This window comes from Chanodichthys erythropterus, chromosome 3, assembly GCF_024489055.1.
Source record: "Chanodichthys erythropterus isolate Z2021 chromosome 3, ASM2448905v1, whole genome shotgun sequence".
Classification (NCBI taxonomy): domain Eukaryota; kingdom Metazoa; phylum Chordata; class Actinopteri; order Cypriniformes; family Xenocyprididae; genus Chanodichthys; species Chanodichthys erythropterus.
Window position 1 is genome coordinate 31,840,598 of NC_090223.1, and position 21,964 is coordinate 31,862,561.

A 21,964-nucleotide genomic window follows, 5' to 3' on the forward strand; every position below is an offset into this window, starting at 1 on the left:
CAGATTGTATTGGCAGTTAATTAAGCTGCTTTGTGGCTGATAGCGGCAATAGTTTTAGCTCTACAGTATTTCTCAAGCTGATCGATTATCCTTAAATAAAATAAAAAATTCTTTCAACAGGTTGAAAGATACAGTCCAGTGCCTTCCACTAATACTGGCAACCTTGGTAAATATGAGCAAAACAGGCTGACTTTCATCTAAAATATTCACAAAATCTAACCTTCAGTTATTTATAGGCTTTACACTGTCACATGAAGAGAACATTGGGTTATCATTTTCATAGAAACTATCTGAAATCAACATGATAACTGTTGTTTTATTATTCTGTTTATGTGACTGTAACATCAGAATATACTTAACCTTACATCTAAGTAAAGATATTGGAAAAATCTAGTTTAAACAGCACATACTGAGAACGGCTATGCTGCACAGACCTTCTCCAAAGAGATGTTTCTTTAGACGCCCACGATCTCCCTCTTTCTCTCTTTCTGTCTACATCAGGGCTCCAGACACATCATTAGCCGCAGGAGGCTACCCACACATGCTGCTTGGTAGTGGGATAATCTTACTAACAACCTGTTATCTCTCAGTTCCTCCCCAGGCCCATGAATGCCTCATGTCAACATTTCATAAAGGCTATCTATTTCTATATCCATATATTTGTAGACTGTGCATCTTTTTCTGTTGTTTTATCTGAAATGCAGCTGGAACATTGGCTGATGGGTAGAGTCTTGCCAGCATATGGACAGACGAGTAAGACATTGAGGTAGAAAGTATAAAGTAGGCCTACTGTATACTGTCAATCTTTTGTCCATATAGTGAAAGAAATGTATTTTTAAAGGTATTCATTTATTGAATATTTCTCAGATAATGAGTAGAAACAGTTGCTGTGTGTCTGAGTAAAATTTAGTGCATTATTAAGAGCATAAAGCAGTGGTTGAGAAAATGGCAGCATATGTGTATTCACCACCTACGCACAACTTTAATAACACGCTGCTCACTGATAGTTCTACATATACCACTGGGTGGTAATTATGTTTGTTGCATCTAACATTGTAGAAATGATCAGATTTAATTTGACAGATGTGAGTGGGGACAAATAAAGGCACAATGACAGAGTTTGTAGCCCGTTGAAACATCAAATATGCGTAATGAAACTATAGGGGAGGAGTCTTCAGTGGTCCTCAAAGATGCCGTAAAAATGTATTAAAAAATTATTTAATAAATAAAATGTTAGAACTTTAATTTGAAATGCGAAAAACATCATATATTGACGTAAAAGACGCGAGGGATGAATAGTCGCGCAGGAAATCCCTTATGGTCAAAGGCATCCAGCTATGGCTGTGTAGCTGAATAAAAAGAAGAAACGTTTATGACTGATGAAAGGCGAAGACAATAAACACACGATTGCGCCAACATGCGTGTCGGTGTACATGTTTTTCAAAAAAAAAAAATTCCTTAAAATAAATTATATGAATAATGCAGTACTAATCGACATAACCTTTATTACAGTATAGAAACTGTAAAATATAGCATATTTTCTGCCTTATTCTATGATTTTTATACTTTATATAAATTCCATGATGACTTAGTTCACCCAAAAATGAAAATTCTGTTATTAATTACTCACCCTGTCGTTACACACCCGTAAGACTTTCGTACATCTTCAGAACACAAATTAAGGTATTTTTTGATGAAATCCGAGAGGTATAGGCTATGACTTGTCCATAGACAAAAAATAAAATCAACATTTTCAAGGTTCAGAAAGGTAGCCTACTAAAGAAATCATTAAAACTGTTGACGTGACTGCAGTGGTTCAACCTTAATTTTATGAAGCGACATGAATATTTTTGTGCGCAAAAACAAAACAAAAATACCAACTTTATTCAACAATATCTTCTCTTCTGTGTCATTCTCATATGTTGTTGATCATAAAATGTTTGTCCAATCATATCCCTCGGTCCAAAGGATACGATAGGATGTCCTACTGCCTTTCAATGTATGTTTTTACATACCCCGGTGCACCCTGTTCGTGCAGACGTATCAGGGTGTTTCATGAGTCAAGACAAAACAGCAGCCACATTTTACAGTTCCTCCTGAACCTTAACAAGCTAATTTTGGAAAAGCTGTGACTTTATACTCGGAGCGGTTCGTGACTCGAATGTGTCATGCGTTTCAATAGCAACACTATCAACGCCGCAACAAAATAATAATAAAAAAAAAAAATGTATTTAGAAATCTTATTAGAGTGGTTCAGCAGTGTATTTCATTTCTTAGGCAATTAAAAACATGAGTAAAATATATCCTGTCAATTAGGCAAAGGTCGGGAAAAACTGGTAGGCCTATTAGTCATTTCTGTCCCCCTCACGTCTGAAATAGCTAATGCTACGCCCCTGACATCTCAACAACACAACATCCCTTTTCCCCTCTAATTATAGTTTTAATTGAAGAACAAACAGTTCTTGAAAACTCTGTAATCACAAAATGAGTCGTGTTTAATTAAATATATTATATAAATACTCACTGTTTCTTATAATAAAAAATATGGAAAACAAGCTTTTGAGATATAAAAAAAAGTTTAATTAGCCTGTAGCGCCCCAGCTTGGTGATTATTGGTTAGTACATGACCTTGAGCCACTGATCTTGTTTTCATGCATTTGTTTTGATTTGACAACACAAGGGTCAGTTCAGATCAGACTAAAATATTGATATTGCCGCTTGCTTCTAATAACCACTGTGGGGAAGACATCTTATTACCTTATTATTGTTAAATATGAAATGACTGTATGCCCACAGAGTCCTGTGGGTCCTCAGATGACTGTGGTTAACAAGTGGTTAAAGTTTTTAAAGTTTATTTAGTTTATTATTATAAAACAGAATATAAATTCATTCCAGACAAATGGGTGAATTACAAATAGGCTAGGCCAACAAATAAAATACATCATGCTAAACTTTAAACTGACATCACATGTGATGGTAATGGAGTCATTCCACGAAACCGGTACAATTTGAGTTCCTTTGACCTTTTTCCAGTGTATTTTATCTACTGGGTCACCAAAATATATTTTTAAAAGCTTTTTGTATTAATTGAAATGTCTCCTTTAATAATGTTAAAAAACATGACATACATTTTATTTTCATATTAGAAATTATTTTGTTTTTTTCAGTCGACACCACCTATTTTGTCATGTCCCTCAAGGCCTTCTATGAAAGTATATTTAGGATATGAATAATAAAATGAGAAAAAAGTCATTCATTCATTTTGCCATTACCATAAATATCCTTCTGTGCTTTTTTGCCGGTAATGTTTTTTTCTAAGTAAATTCATGATTATTCATTAATTCACATTATTTAGTTCTGTACCTCATTAACCCCTCAGCCCCGTCACACAAACCATTCTCCCCCGATAAAAATAATGAACCGATACTTATAGGAAGTGACATCATAGAAGTCTTCTGAACAACATTGTGAGTAGACACAGGCAAGTTACCACCTTCTTTAATAATTATAACTAAATTATGTTGTCAAATTGTGTTGGTCAAGCTTAATGACTCAACCCTGTTACATCATTTAACGATAGAAAACTATTACTAGTGAAAATTATCTTTGTCATTTCAGCATTATTCATGATTCTTTAATATCATGCATGTCATGCGCTCTCCATTTATTCACTAGGTTTTGGGCAAAAAAATCACAACCCCGTCACAGTCAACCCTGTCATGCCTACATATTTATTTATTTATTTATTTTGTTAAGTTTATGAAAAAGTAATTTAAAGTTTGTTAAATTCTGTCTGAAATGTTCAGATCATAAGAATACTGATTTTATTTCAAATTCTGAAGTTAAGCCTTTGATCAAAAATGATGAGGTTGCTGTCACAAAAAGTGCCCAATTCAGGCTTTAGTATAGCAAAAGTGTGAGATTTTATGTAATTTTTATATTTGCAATTACTGAATTAGTGTGAGGGACATCTGATTAATAGGAAAATGTTGATTTTATCACAAATACATTTTATAATAATATTCAGAGAGCTCCCATAGTGTACATAACTTAAAATAATGACCAATAATAATAGGGATTTGATGCCTGAGATGGGAAAATATGTTTTTCTGGAAGTTAAATATGTCATTAATGTTGTGGGGTGTTCAGAAAAGTAATACATTTTGGTAAAAAATCTAAAAATGTGTAAGTCCAAATCGTACCGGTTTCGTGGAATGACTCAATGACATTTTTAAAAGAAGGTTTTTGATTTGCCTTGTGCTTCATCAGTGTTATTCATTTATATACTATTATAGTATTTATTAATATCTTAATTAAGCTAAAATATTTAATTTTAACTTTATGTATGCGGTTTTGTCATTTTTAATATTTTTATTATTATGTTTATGTATTACTATATTTAGCCCTTTTTCTTCTTCTTTTTTTTTCGGTTTTAGCTTTAGTCATTTAATGTTGCGTTGACATGCTATCGGAAATTTGATAATTCCCACTTCTGAAGTCGTGATTACGAGATCGGTGGGCGGAAACTTGTATTTACGATAATTCCGAGAGCACGTGAAGGCGGCATCAGCGTAAACTTACTCATTTCAACATTTCGTGTTTTTTTTTTTTTTTTTTACTCAAAATGTAGGCTAATATAGCTAGCCTATTTTGTTTTATTTCAGCTTTATGTCAGTTAACAAGAATGATTTCAATAGTGTTAATTTTAGTGTTAACACACGAAAGCTATAAGTCACATTTTTAGAAAAATAAAATCGTCGTGTCTGAATTAAAATTCTGAAAAAAAAAAAAAAATTGGAAATGACAAAAAACTTGCTCTCAAAACATGTAAAAGTTTTAAGGAAAAACATAATTTAATATGCAACCTTTCAACAAATAAAATGAGAAAAAGTATAGGCAAATATTTAAAATATATATATAAACTATATAAATATATATAAAGTCTATTATATTCTTGTTGTGGATACGAAATGTAACTGTTTATCAAAAACAAGCCCCTCCTCCTCGGAAGAAGGTGGATTACGGAAGTTCGTCCCTTAAAGCGGAAGTGAAGGCCAAGGCCCGTCGACAGGAGACGCTTCAGGCGGCTGGAGGGGAATATTTTCTCTCATTCTGACAGTCAGGGATTTGACAGAAAGAGGAAAGCGCCGCACTCGTATCTCAAGGTAACCGCTGTCTGGTTTTAGTATTCATGCAGTATGTTTATAGGTAGGTTACTGTTAGCCGGTCGTTGTTTACTGATACAGATGAACTGTCAAGACTGTTAGCCGATGCTCATGACGCTCCTGAGCCGCTCCTCTGGATCTTTCCCTGGGCGACAGAATAAAGGAGTAATTCAGGCCTCTCTTTCTATCTGTCATCTTCTGAATATGAATCTTACGGCAAAGTTCAGTGTAATGGAGAAGGCTTGTATGGGTGTGTAAATATATATATATATATATGTGTGAGATCAGATCCCCGATCAGCAGCTCTGAAGTTTGACCATCTACAGCAGCGCTTCCTTGCCTTCATGGCTTATCACTTGACCGTTGTGGTGCAGGCGAACACCCATCTCTGTGTGTCGCCGAGCGCAGATTGTATTGCGATTAATAAGGTGATACTTCTGCAAACGTCTACAGGTCTTACATATCTACGTGTCTTTTTATCTCTTTCGAAAACTTTTTTTTTAGCAGCTCTTTTTATTAGTGTAACGTTAGCAGGTTCACCGGCGTTGAGCTGAAGCTTGTGGTCAGAGCTCGTGCAGATCAGAAGTGAAAGACATCGGACTTCATGAGGAAGTCAATAATGTGGCCTGAGGAGGCTTGATTGACAGGTCAGCTAGATGAGTCATCATCAAGATCGCAAATGCATTGATATGAGCTTAAAGCTGTTTGATTGGAGTGACAATATGATTTTATGACAGCACTCCACCTCTTAGCTGGGTCATTTTGAGTTTACTGAAATATAAATGTATTTAATTCAATCGTATTACCTATTCAGACTTGTATTTTGTGTGTGTGTGTATATATATATATATATATATATATATATATATATATATATATATATATATATATATATATATATATATATATAAAATATGTATTGTCAATTATAAATGTTCACCTTTTGATTTCTTGTATAACACCTATTCACTGTCCTTTTGCACATGGTGAACTTTTGCTCAGTGGAGGCACTTGATGCACACATGACTTGTGAAACCTGCTTTCTTTAGCGCTGTTTTACAGTCTCGTAATGTCTTTGAGATATAGAATCTGGAGTTGCGCCATATTTGTGGTTGGTTGGTTCTGGTGTGTGAGGATCTACATATTGCTTAAAATAACATGATGCGAATTAATATAAAAAGAGATGTCATTATGATGGAAATGTATCTCACTTACTGTGTGCCGCTTTCTTGTTTTTGGCTGTCACTGCAGGTGAGCAAACAGGAACAGAATATTACTTTCATCTCCTAGTTCTGCTCCGGAGAGCATAGTGGCTTTTCCCAGCATGCTTTGTAACTGCTTGAGGCATTTTGGGTCATCAAGAAGGCTGTTTTTGTGTTTCTTCCATTAAAGCAATCAAATTCATTTCTTTCCACATTGGATTTAAATGGCCATTACTATATTGTTCCTTTAACGGATGACTTTTACGAGTATGTGTTGTTGTTGAGGGTTTTATGAGAAACCAGGGTGTGATCAAGGTTATTTTTTTACCATTGAGTGTTTGTTAGTCTCTTTCTTTCCATTTATGATTATGACTATTTCAATTATATTGTTTTACGCAGGGTTCACTGGAAGCTGGCACTAAAAAACAAACTAAAACAGGGTTCACAAAATGAATAGGAAATTTTATAATTGTGATTTACAGGAATAGTCATAGAGCAAACAATTGTTAAAAATGAATAATTCATGAAATAAAGCTGAAATAGAATAAAATATTAGAACACTTAAACTTAAAATGTGCTTGAAAATAAAAAAATTTCACAACACCATTTTCACCAAAATACAAACTTTTGAAAACAGGTTTCAAACTGCAAGTTTTTGAAAATCATGCAGTTATCTTCACCAGGTAAACTACTAGGGCTGGGTATTGACACACTTTTCACGATTCGATTCAATTTCTATTCACATGCTTTTTATTCAATTCCGATTTTGATTCGATATCGATTATTTTTGGATGTAGTATATCAGGTACAGTACATGGCAAATTTTCTTGAGGAAAAAAATCGGACCCACTTTATATTAACTACATGGCCTCTTAACTACTATGTACTTACATTTAAATTAATCATTTGATACAATGCACTTACTGTGTAAATACATGTTTTTACATTGTACTTATATTTTAAAAACACCTGCATGTAATTACATCTGTAATTAATTTCTGTAATTACATTTATAATTACACTGTTGACCCATCCCTTACACCTTACCCCTACCCTTAAACCTACCCATACCACCAAAGCTTTCCTTAACCTTACCCGTACCCCACCTCAATAGCAGCAAATGTGATTGCAATTCAATATGAACCCAATAAGTACATTGTACTTATTTTTTGATGTAAGTACATAGTAGTTAAGGCCACTTAATATAAAGTGGGACCAAAAAATCTCTCAACTAATGCTGTAAACTACACATGGGAGTCAGTTGGTACTACTATAATAATATTGAAGATTAAAATTAACTTATTTATATACAAACACTTAAATTACAATCAATTGTGTTTTTTATAATAAATAAAGTTTAGAATTACATAATCATTTCTACTCCAATTCGTTTTTTGAAATATAAACATTTAAATTGTGGCTGTCATAACTGATTTATTCAAACATGCTTTAAATATTGAAGAACATTAAAAATGTATAAATATATGCACCGTAACATATTCATGATCAGAATGCTGCTCTCTATAGTTAATTTTTCTAGCTAACTAATGAGTTTATGGTCACTGAATATGTTTTTCTGAGGTAAATGTGACGTTACGTGACATTGTTTACAAGCTGTTTTATTGACGTCTTTCCGAGGTTGAGACACTGAGTGATCACACGAGACATGATACTGATTTCGGTAAGTTGTACTGTATATTTTAACATGCCTTCAGATGTTTAGTCGTGTTTATTTTGCGCTGTAACTGGTATTAAAGTGGAGGAGAGGACGATCACATGCGCTTCACGCTGCCGCTTCTCTTTAAATGAGGCGCTAAAGCGACCTGTCACAACGCATTAAACAGCGCCAAAACTGTATTTATTTTTTTTAATCTAATAATAAGATGGACGTCATTTAAAATCTGAGACTTTGCTTTATATCAAAAGTAACAAAGCACAAAGATTATTGCGATTTATTGGATGGGAGGCGCTACATGTTCTGTTCATTCATCAACACTAGACTAATCGATTCTTGGGATTTAAGAATCGATATCGGTTTGTAAAAATGAAAATGGATTAAAATCGAGATTTTTTTTTTTCACCCAGCCCTATAAACTACATAAGTACATATTTATGGAAAAAAATGGTGACATGCATATGCATATTACACGTTCAGTCCAAGTGTGCCACACAAGTCCTGAAAAGTGAATGTAATCTAATGATCGTGGGGCAAACTAAACAGTCAAATTACACATCAAATATTTTTTCTTCCAAAGATGGTTTCTGTCATTTTAGGCAGTTTTTATCACGCTGATGTTAGTTAAAGTGTTCTTTCTTTAAATAAGTTTAAGTTAATTATTTAATGCTATAAAAACATGGGTGTCATGATTGACAGCTGAGATTGACAGCTTCTCTGAGCAAAGTAGTCACAGAAGCACCAACAGACTTTTCTCTGCATCTTTGGGAGGAGATTGGAGCTTTAATTTTAATTTCTACATTATCAGAACTGTTTTTCACACCGACATAATGTGTTGTTCTGCAGTATTAACCGATTTTGCAGGAGTGTGGGCGAGACCTTGATATCACGGCTCAAATTTGCGTTCACTACTGTGCAAACTCGGGCTCCAAGTTCACTATGCTCGAGACTCAAGGTGTCAGCGCCATATAGACACACTGGCGACATCGGTTACTACAATGGAGTAGGAGTGAAGGTGCGCCGTCCATCTTTTTTTACAGTCTGTGGTTCAGTCTTTAGGCGCATAGTGTTTCTTTATAAAGTAGCATCGCCAACTAGTGGCCTGGCAGCATAATACAGCATTTTTAGTCGTTTACACGGATCCGTGTGAATTGGATAATTTTGACAACATTGTTGTCTGTACGTAAAAAAACACAAAGGAAAAACTTTTCCGTTTTTAGTACATTGTTGTCGTGTAAACATTCCCTTAATCTTTAGGTCATGGTGAACAACAGACAAGTACAGGAATGTTTATTACCACCAGCATATGTGGAAACATGTTTATTACAAGTACAAACCAACTAACATGTGTCTGAACAACCCAGATCTGCTGAACCGAAGATGAAATGTTTGAACAGGAACAATTGGAGCACAAAGTAGATTACATGCCGTAGATTACATGCCGGCACAAACAGACAGAGATGGAAAAAAGGCATTGTCTGATAGAGAGCACACAGTTTTTATGCAAGACGCATATAATAGCATCTGTTAAGTTGTATTATTAATGAATGCAGCTGTTGAGCACGTCAGTTTGCCCTTCCAGGCGTTGGGGAGGGTGTGGGTGCGTTGTTATCTGTGTGTTTGCTCTGCAAAATTGCAACAACTTCTTAGACAGATAGACTGACAGACCGTCCTCTCTAACACACCCTCTCAGATATTTGTTTTAAGATCGGGACGGCTTGGTGATGCATGCGATTTCCTTCCAGCTGGTCAGTTTCCTGAAAAGCATTTCCTATTTCCACACTGACGAGATCCCTCCCTCCCAGTGAACTGTGGGGGAGGGACAGTATTAATGCACTCTTTCTTGTTGGATTTAAGGGTCATACCACTGAACTGTATATTCAGCATGCGATTTTGCATAAAAAGGAAATGAGCCACAATGATTGGAATGCTGGTGCCAGCGATTCAGGCCGACATGCACGCACAGGTATCAGCACGGTGGCCTTACCGATAGATGACAGGAAGTGAATCAGGTGTCTCTAGTTCTGGTAGAAGACGTAGATTAATAATTACACTGGAAATTACATTGGTTCTCTGTGAAGAGTTTCTTTGGAATTTCGTTGTTGTCTTTGCCTGGTATTTGGTCACTTGGTTTCAGAACAGAGTGGCATTACGGTAAAAACCATCCTTCCGTGGTGGGTGTCTGATGTCATGAATGACATTGCGAACTCCATTATACTGTAGATACTGTTTCAAGTTTTCATTATGATGTCTGTCCTTCTGCTAATAAGATGCTTCGGTCATTTGGTAAAAATCAGAACATGAAAATCACATAAAATGTTTCATAAACATGCTCTCTATTTCTCCACCCCCTCTCTAGTGCAATTATTCCCATATTTTGATGCTTCTTTGCCTTTGTTGTAAGAATTAATCTGAAGTATTGTTTTTACAGCTGAGTGATATATTCCAGGTTTTTATTTTATTCATTTTTAAGGCATTTATTTAGACATTGTCAGTCCAGTTTTTGAGTCCTTAAAGGGATAGTTCACCCAAAAATCATTTACTCATCCTCAGATTTTTCCAAACCTGTATGAGTTGAAAACAACTCTGCTGAAACAAAAGAAGATATTTTGAAGAATATGGGCAACCAAACAGGGACCCCACATATTATGGAGGAAATCCACATGACTCCAGGGGGTTATGAAAGGCCTTCTGAAGCGAATCGATGCATTTGGGTAAGACAAGTATCCTTATTTAAAACTTTATAAAGTAAAATAATAACGAGCTTCTGGCGCGACAGCCAAACGCATTCAACATATGTCCAAAAAACGTTAACTTCCATGACGTAGTACACAATGACATGACATACTACGTGTTATAGCGTTGGACATAGTGTAGTACGTCATGGCATTGTGTACTACGTAGTGGAAGTTAATGCTTTTAGGACGTATGTCGAATGCGTATGGCTGTCGCGCCGGAAGCTCATTGTTTTATTTTAAAAAATAGGGAAAAAAAGGATGTTTGTCTTACACAAATGCATCAATTCGCCTCAGAAGGCCTTTCATAACCTTGGAGGACTAAGGATATTTTTAAATATATCTCAGATGGCGTTTGTCTGAAAGAAGATAGTCATATACACCTAGGATGGTTTGAGGGTGAGTAAATCATGGGATAATTTTCATTTTTGGGTGAACTATCCCTTAAATACAATTCACACAGTGTTCGCAGAGTGACATCCGCATTCTATAACCAAATTCAAGCCTGTAAATTTTCAGAACTCGCAACCACATTCTTGGAAAACCTGCTCTGTGTAAACGAAACTGTGTGAGTCTTGAAAGGTCCCGTTCAAACAGAAACTTACAGTAGCGTCTGGAATACTGAATGTGCAACGAGAGTCAAGCCTATATTCTTATTCTCTTACCATCAACTAAAGCAACAAATCTTCATTAGATTTGCAGGATGAACTTGCGGCTCACTTGGACTCTTATTGTGTCAAAAGTGATGAGACTTTTCAGTTTTATGGACGTCGCCATCTTATGATATTACTTTGGTCAATGTTGCTTTAGGTGATGGTAAGAGAATAAGAATATAGGCTTGACTCTCATTGCACGTTCAGTATTTCAGACGCTACTGTAAGTTTCTGTTTGAACGGGACCTTTCGAGACTCACACCTGTATGTTAATGCGGTTGGCATTCCCAAAAACTGACAATGTGAATGCAGCCAGTATATAAAACAACTAGATTTTTGCTGTATTTGATGACTTTTACTGAATTCAACTTTAAACATTTTGAATCTAATTAGCTACAATAAATGTTTGAAAAAGAAACAACAAATATTGAGTGAAATTAATCATATTCAGACAGCTGTATAGTCAAGCCAACCCTTTTTGCCATTCTTGTTGTGTTTCTGTTTTACTACTTTCTGTGCAAAGCACATTGAACAGCATGAGAAGATGCAGTTTGCAGAAATTTGTGTGTGAGAGCGATTTTAAACCTCCGTCACATGCTCTGGATCAGATTGAACCTCAAGACCTGATGCTGGCAGCGACATCTCACTCTCTATAATCTCACTCTTTTTTGCTTGCCTTCTACTTCCTACTTCCATTGGCCTTTTCTTGCAGTTATTAACCGGAGATACAGACCTTTCACCTTTCATTTAATGTTGCTTATATGAAAAATGTGTTTTTTTTGTGATAGCCCAGGCCTCAGTACCTGAATATTCTCATATTTAGTATGGAGGTCCATCCATCCGTTTATTGATATCTATCTTCTCTTCTCTTCTTCTCTCCCACTGCTCATTATTGTGTCTGCTGCAGCAGAAAGAATATCTGGCCCGTCTTTAACAAGCTGAAATAATGACCTCAGACTGAGTTGCTGTGTCTCTCTCTCTTGTAATAATCACATTCATTTCCTCTCACCTTTATTTGCTCTGTTGTTTTTGTGATCTACTTTACCTCTGCTGTCTGTATTTGGCTACTTTATAATAAACAAAATGTAACTCTGAAACCCAGTTTGGACAAAAATAAATGTTTCAGAAGTTGAGAAAACTTTCCCCCCAGCTGCCATTATATTTATCAATTTCAAAAGTATAAAGAAAATGTTACGCCACAGTCCTCAATTCGTTTGGCCCCAAGCTGAGCTGAATGTTGCTCTGTGTAGAGCTCCAAATAACAAATACACACATAACACAAAACACACACACAAAACAGGTTCTGACCCTTTTTCAGCACCTTTTCAGTTGATTTGGTGCAGATAATTTTGGATCAATGATAAGTGTAGGTTATTTGGGGAACTAGGTTAGTATACGTGTGACATGACACTCTGATATTTACCTAGCGTTTTTTTTTTTTTTTTGTATTGATGCTTTTACTGTAATTGCGACACAGTGTGGGTGGAATCTGTAAAGGAGATTGTTTTGTTGCAGTGAGTTTTATTGGAGCATTATGGGGTGGCTGGTTAATGGTTAGTGCACTGGAATGGTGTGATGGCTGTTAACGGCCTGTAATGAGTCTGTCCTTTCCGTTCACTCAACTCGGGAGCATCATAGTCCAATGTTTTATAATATGACCAATTATATCTGGTCATTTATGTTTTTTTTGATCAACTTCCTTTCTTCTTTTTATCCTCTAGGTTTATTCATCCAATTGGGGCCATCTCTCCATCTTTTTCTCACTTCCTTTCCTGATTCTTTCTCTCTCTATCTCTATCTCTCTCTTGACCCTGTCCTCCCCTGAGCTCCATTGATCCTGGTTCAGGACCCCTGTCATATCCAGTGAGGACCCCTATCAGATCCAATCAGCCCTCTCCTGTTGTCCAGCCTGTTGGCATGGCGGGGCGAGGTGGACCAGCGCGGACCAATGGTGCCGCCCCCGTCGGGAACAAAATCTGCCAGTTTAAACTGGTCTTGCTAGGAGAGTCTGCCGTGGGCAAGTCCAGCCTGGTGCTCCGATTCGTCAAAGGCCAGTTCCACGAGTACCAGGAGAGCACTATTGGAGGTGAGCCAGAGCGTGTTAATGTCCAAGCTTATTCTTTCTAAGGATGGAGGATTTTCCTCACATTTTTGAATATGAACTCGCATTACAAGAATGCATGCAGGCCCTAAACTCCTCACTAGTATATTATCTTCAGCTATGGCATGAAAGACGGAAGACATCGAAAAATATTAGGGATGCATAATATATATTAGTACCTAATTGGTCATCGGCTAAGTTATCGGTATTGACTGACATTGAATATTTAATTGTGATGCTCATTTCTTCCTATTTTTGCATTTATACCTAACACTCTTTTATGGTTGGTTTTTAAAAAGAACAGTGTATTCTTTGCAAATCTCAAAACGAATATCATTATCCATGAATATTCGATATCCATGCTGTACATTATAATGTTGTGATGCCTAAATTCACACATATATATATATATTTGTGACTTGACTTGCCCTGATGATCGCAAAAGAGGTCATTGGTATAGCTTTAAAGGTACTGTAGCAAAGACTGCCTAGGACAATTGCTTTGGCCGTGGGACCCACATTTTCCCATGGTCATTAAGCCGCAACCCAAATTAGGAATTTGAACAAAAGTAAATGTAAACAAGTACCATTAGTACTTAACATACATATACATTGTAAGAATATCACTAACACTAATGAAAACACAGTATAAGGTGAAGTGTATATTCAGTAGCAGTCCCAAACTAGTATTTGTTAATACAGTTAAGTTGGTATGAGCCACCAGAGTCATCAAAAATATAGAAAATCACACAAAGTGAAAATAGTGGTATTTTGGCTTAAGGTTATGGAAACTACTATTAAGGTCACAATATATTTCAAAGGAAATCGAAGAACGGACTGATTTTATGTCCTTCCAAATAAAATCGGGCCAAAACAAAGTTTGATTGGAGTACGTTTTGGGAGTTCGAAACAGCTTGCCAAAGCGAACTTACCAGAAAAGTAAAACACCTTTGTACTACCACTGGTCCGTGGAGATGATGTACTAGGTAGGTGTGTGCTGAGGCTTTGCCTTCTTTGACATGTACATTTTTTCCGGTTCATTTCTCCTGTTTAGTCTGTCAAGGACAACACATACTAACTATACTTATTCGTTACACTGTTACACTAAAAGTATAGAAAGAAAAAAATCTTTGCAGTGAGTATATTGGGGCCTTTTACTGTGGTAAAACACAATGCTAACATGAACTGTTAGACATATGAACACTGATCCTGATTAATAGAATGAACATCCTGCATGCAAATCCTTCCCAGTTAACACACGACATACCAGTTATGTAATTTATTGGTACCTAAGACGTTGCGTACTCGTAATTTAATTTACTCTTCAAATATAGTGAAGTGACATACAGCAGACGTCTCTATTTGCGAGCGAGCACAATATAACGTCTGACAAGACGAATGTTTGTTTTTCTGAGGTGAGAGACTTTATTTTATAACAAAAAATAATGTTAGAATAATGACACTGACATACAGCCTGACAACATCCCATCTGACCGCAGATATTGAATCAGGACAATGAAGTTGCTTTACTTAAACTGCGTCTGACAGTGTTCACGCATAATAAATAACTTGCATCGGAAAAACATTTAGAACTAAGTTTTTTTTGTTTGTTTGTTTGTTTTTTGTTATTATTTGACGGCACACTCCGAGACTCGCACAACAGTCTTGCTGCCCACTTTTGGTTTGCGACCCACCAGTTGAGAAACACTGGCCTAGATAATTTTAAAGAGAAACTTCTCCAAAATATTTGGTGCAAATAAACCTTGATTAACATAATTTATGGATTTTAAGGGGAATATGCTTTGAAACTGTTGAATATGTCTTGTTTAAAAGATTAGCTACGGGATAATATTTTATAACAACATAGTGAGATTGTGTTGAACACTGCTTATAAGAGATTGTGTGGCTGGTGTTGATGTGTGGTGAGAGGGCTGGGCTTGCTCTGAAGCAGACAATCTGGTTCTTACTTGCTAATCACATGACTACCACATGAGTTATACTGGAGTATTAAACAGACAATCAGTTATGCATGTGCACATTTCTGATCTCTTAACCAAACATGTGCGTATACCACTTGAATTGGTATTCATTTAAAAGATAGATTTATGTTATCCACTGATTCACATGGATAGAGGACAGAGTTCAGTGACCAGAAGGAAAGGGAAACGGTCAACAATAGGATTTCCTGTGCTATTGTGTCCCTCCATTTTTAAGTCGGTGTTTTAGGGGAACTTTAAGCAAATTAGATTATGGACATTAGTGGATTTGTTCCATCAGGGCTCAGTCTCACATTTAGCAAAAGATTCTAGAATAAAGTCAGACATGAGGAAAGAAAAGTGCTGGGAGTGACATTTGGTACAGGCAGGATACCGCATGCTTACACAATAAGGAAATTCTCAGCACTTTTTTTGTCCTTCTAAATATTTTCCTTCAATGCCATCATCCTGTCGTCAGTGAGCAGGTCAAAGATCGCAGCACGCAGTGCTTTGGAGAAATTAATGTGAGCTACAAACATGTGACCATGGCACCTGACTCAGCACAAAGTTTGAGGTTGAAGGGATTAGAAATAGCGATGGTCTTTCTTTTTCTGCGCATCCGCACACTTCCTGTGTCTGCGTCATTTCAGTGTGTATTCTAAAATCTACATTTTTTGAACAGTCATGATGTGAAGTGTTCTGTGTGGGTGCCGTAGTGCTTCTGTGTGGTTTGTTCTAGTGGTTGATAGATGTTTGCTAGGGTATCATCTCATATAATCTGTTATTTTATATATATATTAATACACTACCAGTCAAAAGTTAGATTTTTGTGGAAACCCCCAGGATTCTTTGAATAGAAAATTAAATTTAACTAATTAAAGCGAGTGTAAAATGCAAATGTAATGAGATGCATTATATTAAAGGGGACTTTCTGTTCCCTTTGTGATTTAATGTCCATCCCTTCTGCTCTATACAAAAAGCAACTTTGTAATGATTTGATCTTTTCAACAACAAGGTTTTATTTATTTTTTTTAGGATGTATTTTTGCTGTTTTTGCCTTTTATTGGCTCCAACAACACCAAATTTTTTGTCCTAGGCAGCTGTGATGAGTGCCAGAACATTTTATTGAATCCTGCTCCACATAACTACATAAAACGTCAAATACCTTCTAAATGGCCTGATCATGATGACGCATGTTTCTCATTCTTCCTCTCTACACGTCCAGCCTTAAATAGCTTAGCAGTAAGGAAGTGCTGAAAGTATCATTTTGATCGTACAAACTGATACACATTGCAGTCATCTCAAACATTTCTGTTTTTCTTTCCCTTCTAGCTGCTTTCCTCACACAGACAGTCTGCCTGGATGATACAACAGTAAAGTTTGAGATTTGGGACACGGCCGGACAGGAGCGATATCACAGCCTGGCCCCTATGTATTACAGAGGAGCTCAGGCGGCCATCGTCGTCTATGATATTACTAACACAGTAAGTGCCCCTGATTACGAAATCAAAACCTTTAAGTCAGATTTAGATCAGGCAGGTGTCTTGTACAGACAATCATTCACCAGCTGAGAGTTGCATGGCACCTCAGCTGCACTGTGACTTTGTCAGTTGTGCATTGGCTCTAATAAAGGCTGACATCACAGTGTTGTGCTCAGCAGAAGGGTAAGGTCTGAATAATAAGGTTTTACCTGACTGACTGCCGGGGTTAATTATTATTCTGTAGGATACAGTCAGACCTTTGCTCAAAGTCAAGCAACAGTCACCGTGGCGATGCAATTCCTGTTGGCAACCTTAAGCTAATGTATGTAGTGAGTGTATGGCTTTTTGTTAATGATACTTAAAATATAGTGTTTTATTAAGTTGTAATTTTTAAAATATTATATTTTTAAGTCTTTTCAAAAACATGCATATGCATGTGTTTTTAGTAAATAAATAGGGATATCAGTTCATTATAAATATATGGCAAAGCTGAATTTTCAGCATCATTACTCCAGTCTTCAGCGTCACGTGATCATTCATAAATCATTTTAATATGATGATTTAATGCTCAAGATACAATTCTTCATATTATTAAGGTTGAAATCTAAACTATTAAAGTTGTCCTGCTTAATATTATTGTTCGTCATACTTTTTTTCAGGATTCTTTGATGAATAGAAAGAACAGCATTTATTTGAAATAGGAAATGCATTCAAATAAATGTCTACTGTCAGTTTTAATCAATTTAATGCATCCTTGCTAAATAAAAGTATTAATTTCATTCAAATTAAACCCCAAACCTTTGTGTTCTGTATATATATAATGGTGACACTTTATTTTAGTGTCATTGTTACACGTTATATGTAGTTACTGTAGTAATAACTGAACACTAAACCAAACCCTCATCCTAACCCTAAACCTATAATAAGTCTATGCAGTTAAAGGGTTCGTTCACCAAAAAAGAAAATAATGTCATTAATTACTCACCCTCATGTCGTTCTACACCCGTACGATCTTTGTTCATTTCCAGAACACAAATTAAGATATTTTTGATGAAATCCGATGGCTCTGTGAGGCCACTATAGACATCAATGGTACTTCCTCTCTCAAGATCCATAAAGGTACTAAAAACATATTTAAATCAGTTCATGTGAATTACAGTGGTTCAAACTTAATATTATAAAGCGACAAGAATATGTTGTACGGCGGCAAAAAAAAAAAACATTTTAACAATATCTAGTGATGGCCGATTTCAAAACACTGCTTCAGAGCATTATGAATCGTTTGAGTCGAATCAGTGATTTGGATCGTGTATCAAACTGCTGAAATCACGTGACTTTGGCGCTCCGATTCACTGATTTGATTCATAAAGCTCTGAAGCTTCAAGAAGCAGTGTTTTGACATCAGCCATCACAAGATATTGTTAAAAAGTCATTATTTTTGTTTTTTTGGGGCACAAAAAATATTCTCATCGCTTTATAATATTAAGGTAGAACCACTGAACTGACATAAACTGATTTAAATATGTTTTTAGTACCTTTATCGATCTTACTGTCAATGCAGGCCTCACTGAGCCATCGGATTTCATCAAAAATATGGAACGACATTTTTGGGTGAACTAACCCTTTAATTATTATTAATCAGTACTTATATCAGTACTTATATCAGTAATATATAATTACACTGTAACACTGACACCTTAAAATAAAGTGTAACCTATATAATTTGACATGCACTATTAAATTGACATTCCATTGTTGCAAGCAGGTAAAGCATTGAATATACATTCCCAACAAGCTTTGCGTTTAGACAGTAAGTTACGGGTTTGTGTCTTGGGTTTGGCTAAATGCATTAAAATTATTAATTGCACTAAATTAATACATTAATTTGACATCCCTACAAGTCATCCATGATTCTGTAGGTGCTCAAAACCATTTGAACAAGTTCAAGAAGATAGCACTTCACACTTCTGTTGATCTATGATTGGTCCTTAAACGTTTGTTTAACAGTTACTCTCCAACGGTTTTTCTCTCTCTCTCTTTCTCTTAGGACACATTCACTAGAGCAAAGAACTGGGTGAAGGAGTTGCAGCGTCAGGCAAGTCCAAATATCGTCATTGCTCTGGCTGGCAACAAGGCAGACCTGGCCAACAAGAGAGCTGTTGACTTTCAGGTACGTTTATATGAACGCAAAACAACCTCTGTAAATCTGCTTCCAAATGTTTTTAACACATCTGCATGCTTTGTTTAGGAGGCGCAGGCATACGCAGACGACAACAGCCTACTCTTCATGGAAACGTCTGCAAAGACCGCCATGAACGTGAACGAGATCTTCATGGCTATTGGTACGATATCATCTCTGCTGTTGACTCTCTTCAAGCACAGAGCAAAACACAGCAACATGACACCGGCTTCACCTGCCGCAAAGACGCTCAACTAGACACCACACCAAATCATTCAAATACCGCTGTTGATTTAATTCAGATCAAAGCAACCTAGTATGTTTATGAAGAAATGTCTGATATTTTTCTTCTGTAGCCAAGAAGCTTCCGAAAAACGAACCGCAGGGCGGGGCGGGGAGTGGCGGACGGGCCAGAGGAGGAGTCGACTTACAGGAGACAGCACCTCAGGGCAGAAGCGGCCAGTGCTGTGGAGGCGGCAACTAACCATTGGACCAATCAGCTGGCAGATGCACCCAAGGACTGATACAGATACACAAACACAGTATGAATCCATAGTGTGAGATCCATTCACTTATGACCCAGCTCTATACTTTGGCCAGTTAGAGCTTCAGAACTGGAAACAGGCCACCGATACCCTTGTAAATCAACACGGTAATGTTTCGACCATTTATCCCTCCCAAGAACAGTACATGCAAACATTCACATACACACACACACACACGTCTCTGCCATCTATGAGTTGTTTGATTTGTCTTATATAGTTTTGACAAAACAAAAAGGAGACAAATGTGACCAGATTTAACCAGTCGCACTTAAAACAAAAGAAATTCCAGACTGCTGCTGGTGGAAAAACAAGTTGTCTCTCCCTTATATTTCCTTATGCTCTCATTTGTATGAAAAATCTAGTGGCGATGCCACTATTTAAACGCGCTCTCCCTTTTGGTGGATGCATACTGCCAGTATTGAGTTACATCTCATCTTTCTCCTGCTCTCCTTGATCACATCCCTCCTTTGTCGGAGAGAGGAAAGAGTGGAGAATGAGAAAACAGGCTGGTTTCCATCTACGTCAGGCTGTTCTGTAGATCCTGTATTATTTCTATTGTATTAGTCTCTCAGACGTCCACTACTCCAGCACAAATGAATTCAGTATATGATTTGATAGGCTAGACTTCTTTTCTAATCATTTACATATATCTACTTGTATATCTAAATGCATTAACAGGTGGTATAACTCCAATGTGTTGTTTTTTTTTCCTTTGCATTAATGAAATGTTTTTGAAATCATTCAGACTTGGAGAAAATACCGTACATATGAATTACACAAGGCAAAATCAGCCTCCTCTGACCAAAATCGCAAATATTTACGAGGGGAAAATAAGATAATGTTGATGTTCCTTTACTCTTTTTTTTTTTCATTTATTTTCCTGTGAATATGACCCCAATCATTAGCCATTTCAATTCAGCACCTTTGTAAGAATTTACTTGTTTTTGTAATTAAGGTCTCTTAGAGTGCACTGGGTATTTCTTTGTCCTCTGACAACATGTGATTTTTCTGTCAATATTGTTCCCTCCTGTTTTATGTCGAAGGACGTCTATTTCGACCGGCATTTTCAGCATCACTTGTGACCTAGCACAACACACGTGAACAGTGACCCAGATGTCTCAAAGCCGGGTTTGAGGAATGAGGGACGCAATGGACAAAAGCAAATAAATGGAAAAAACACAAACCTAGTAGAACTTGTAATTTTACCAATAAAGGAGGGGAAGGTATAGATTCTGTCTGTTGTGTTGTTATTTCTAAATATAGGTGGTGATTTGGAGGCATTTTCTTATTCCTCCCCTAAATAGGGTTGGGAACAGAACCTTAATTGTTCACCAATACTAAATGAAGTTAAAAGGCGCTCAGTTTAATTAACAATTCTCAAATATGAATTCTTTTGCTGCTGTGGAAGGGAGGACATCATGGGTAAAGTACTCGGTGTTTGTGTTGTGCTGGCAGTTGTTTTGTACTTGACACCAAACGCAGTAGTTTTGAGTTACTGATCCTATTGTAGAAAGTCACTATTCACAATCAATCATGATTAAGTTAATCCATGAATGAAAGTGTCTAATAACAGGGTGGTTATTGAGATTAGGCAAATAGCATCTGACTGGTCATGTGATCATAACATGGCAGCCCCCATGAGAGGACCCTCTCTCCATGTACAATAAAACTTATTTCATAAGGTTACAGATATGCCTGGAGTCTTATTCTTATCTGAGTGGTTTGATTTTATACATCAGGTTCTAAATGACTACGCATTTATTTAGGAGTAGCCTACAGCTTGTTAAAAAGGAGAAAATATACTGTGCGTGACACCTTTTAAAGGCTTATCATGAGACATTCTTGCTGGTAGTTAAAAATACACATGAGTTTTTGTTTTAATGATGTTTTATCTAAATAAATCAATTTTGTTTGTAAGGCAGTAAATGGATAACTAAACCGCAATCGTTTCTAGCGATTACCATCTCTAGTTCCAAATGTAAATTTATTTACAGATTTATTTTGGTGTTTTTCTAAAAAGTCTGTCGGCTAATGTATTAACCACATTAGCTGACTAGTTTTAAAATTTATATTATATATATATATATATATATATATATATATATATATATATATATATATAAGGCAGTTTGCTACTAAAATAGTTTATACAGCTAAACGTTTCATAAGCTTATTTTCTCCTAAAAAAAAAAAAAAAAAAAAAAAAAAAGTGATATAGCACAATAAGTAGCTCAAGTGTTTAATGCCCCCCAG

General features: G+C 36.3%; 1 protein-coding gene across 1 annotated transcript; it reads left to right on the forward strand.

Annotated features, from left to right (window-relative positions):
• The first annotated feature begins 5,041 nt into the window (after positions 1 to 5,041).
• Positions 5,042 to 21,371, forward strand: rab5c (RAB5C, member RAS oncogene family). Its single transcript, XM_067381819.1, has 6 exons — positions 5,042 to 5,165; positions 13,152 to 13,516; positions 16,839 to 16,990; positions 19,035 to 19,157; positions 19,236 to 19,329; positions 19,523 to 21,371. Exons 2-6 carry the CDS (start codon positions 13,348 to 13,350, stop codon positions 19,648 to 19,650), a joined length of 666 nt encoding a protein of 221 aa, XP_067237920.1. The 5' UTR covers positions 5,042 to 5,165; positions 13,152 to 13,347; the 3' UTR covers positions 19,651 to 21,371.
• Positions 21,372 to 21,964: the final 593 nt, after the last annotated feature.

Coding starts and splice junctions, on each gene's coding strand:
- rab5c (XM_067381819.1), top strand. CDS start 13,348: ATGGCGGGGCGAGGTGGACCAGCGCGGACCAATGGTGCCGCCCCCGTC. Junction 13,517..16,838: donor CCAGGAGAGCACTATTGGAG/GTGAGCCAGAGC, acceptor TTTCCCTTCTAG/CTGCTTTCCTCACACAGACA. Junction 19,330..19,522: donor CGAGATCTTCATGGCTATTG/GTACGATATCAT, acceptor TTTCTTCTGTAG/CCAAGAAGCTTCCGAAAAAC.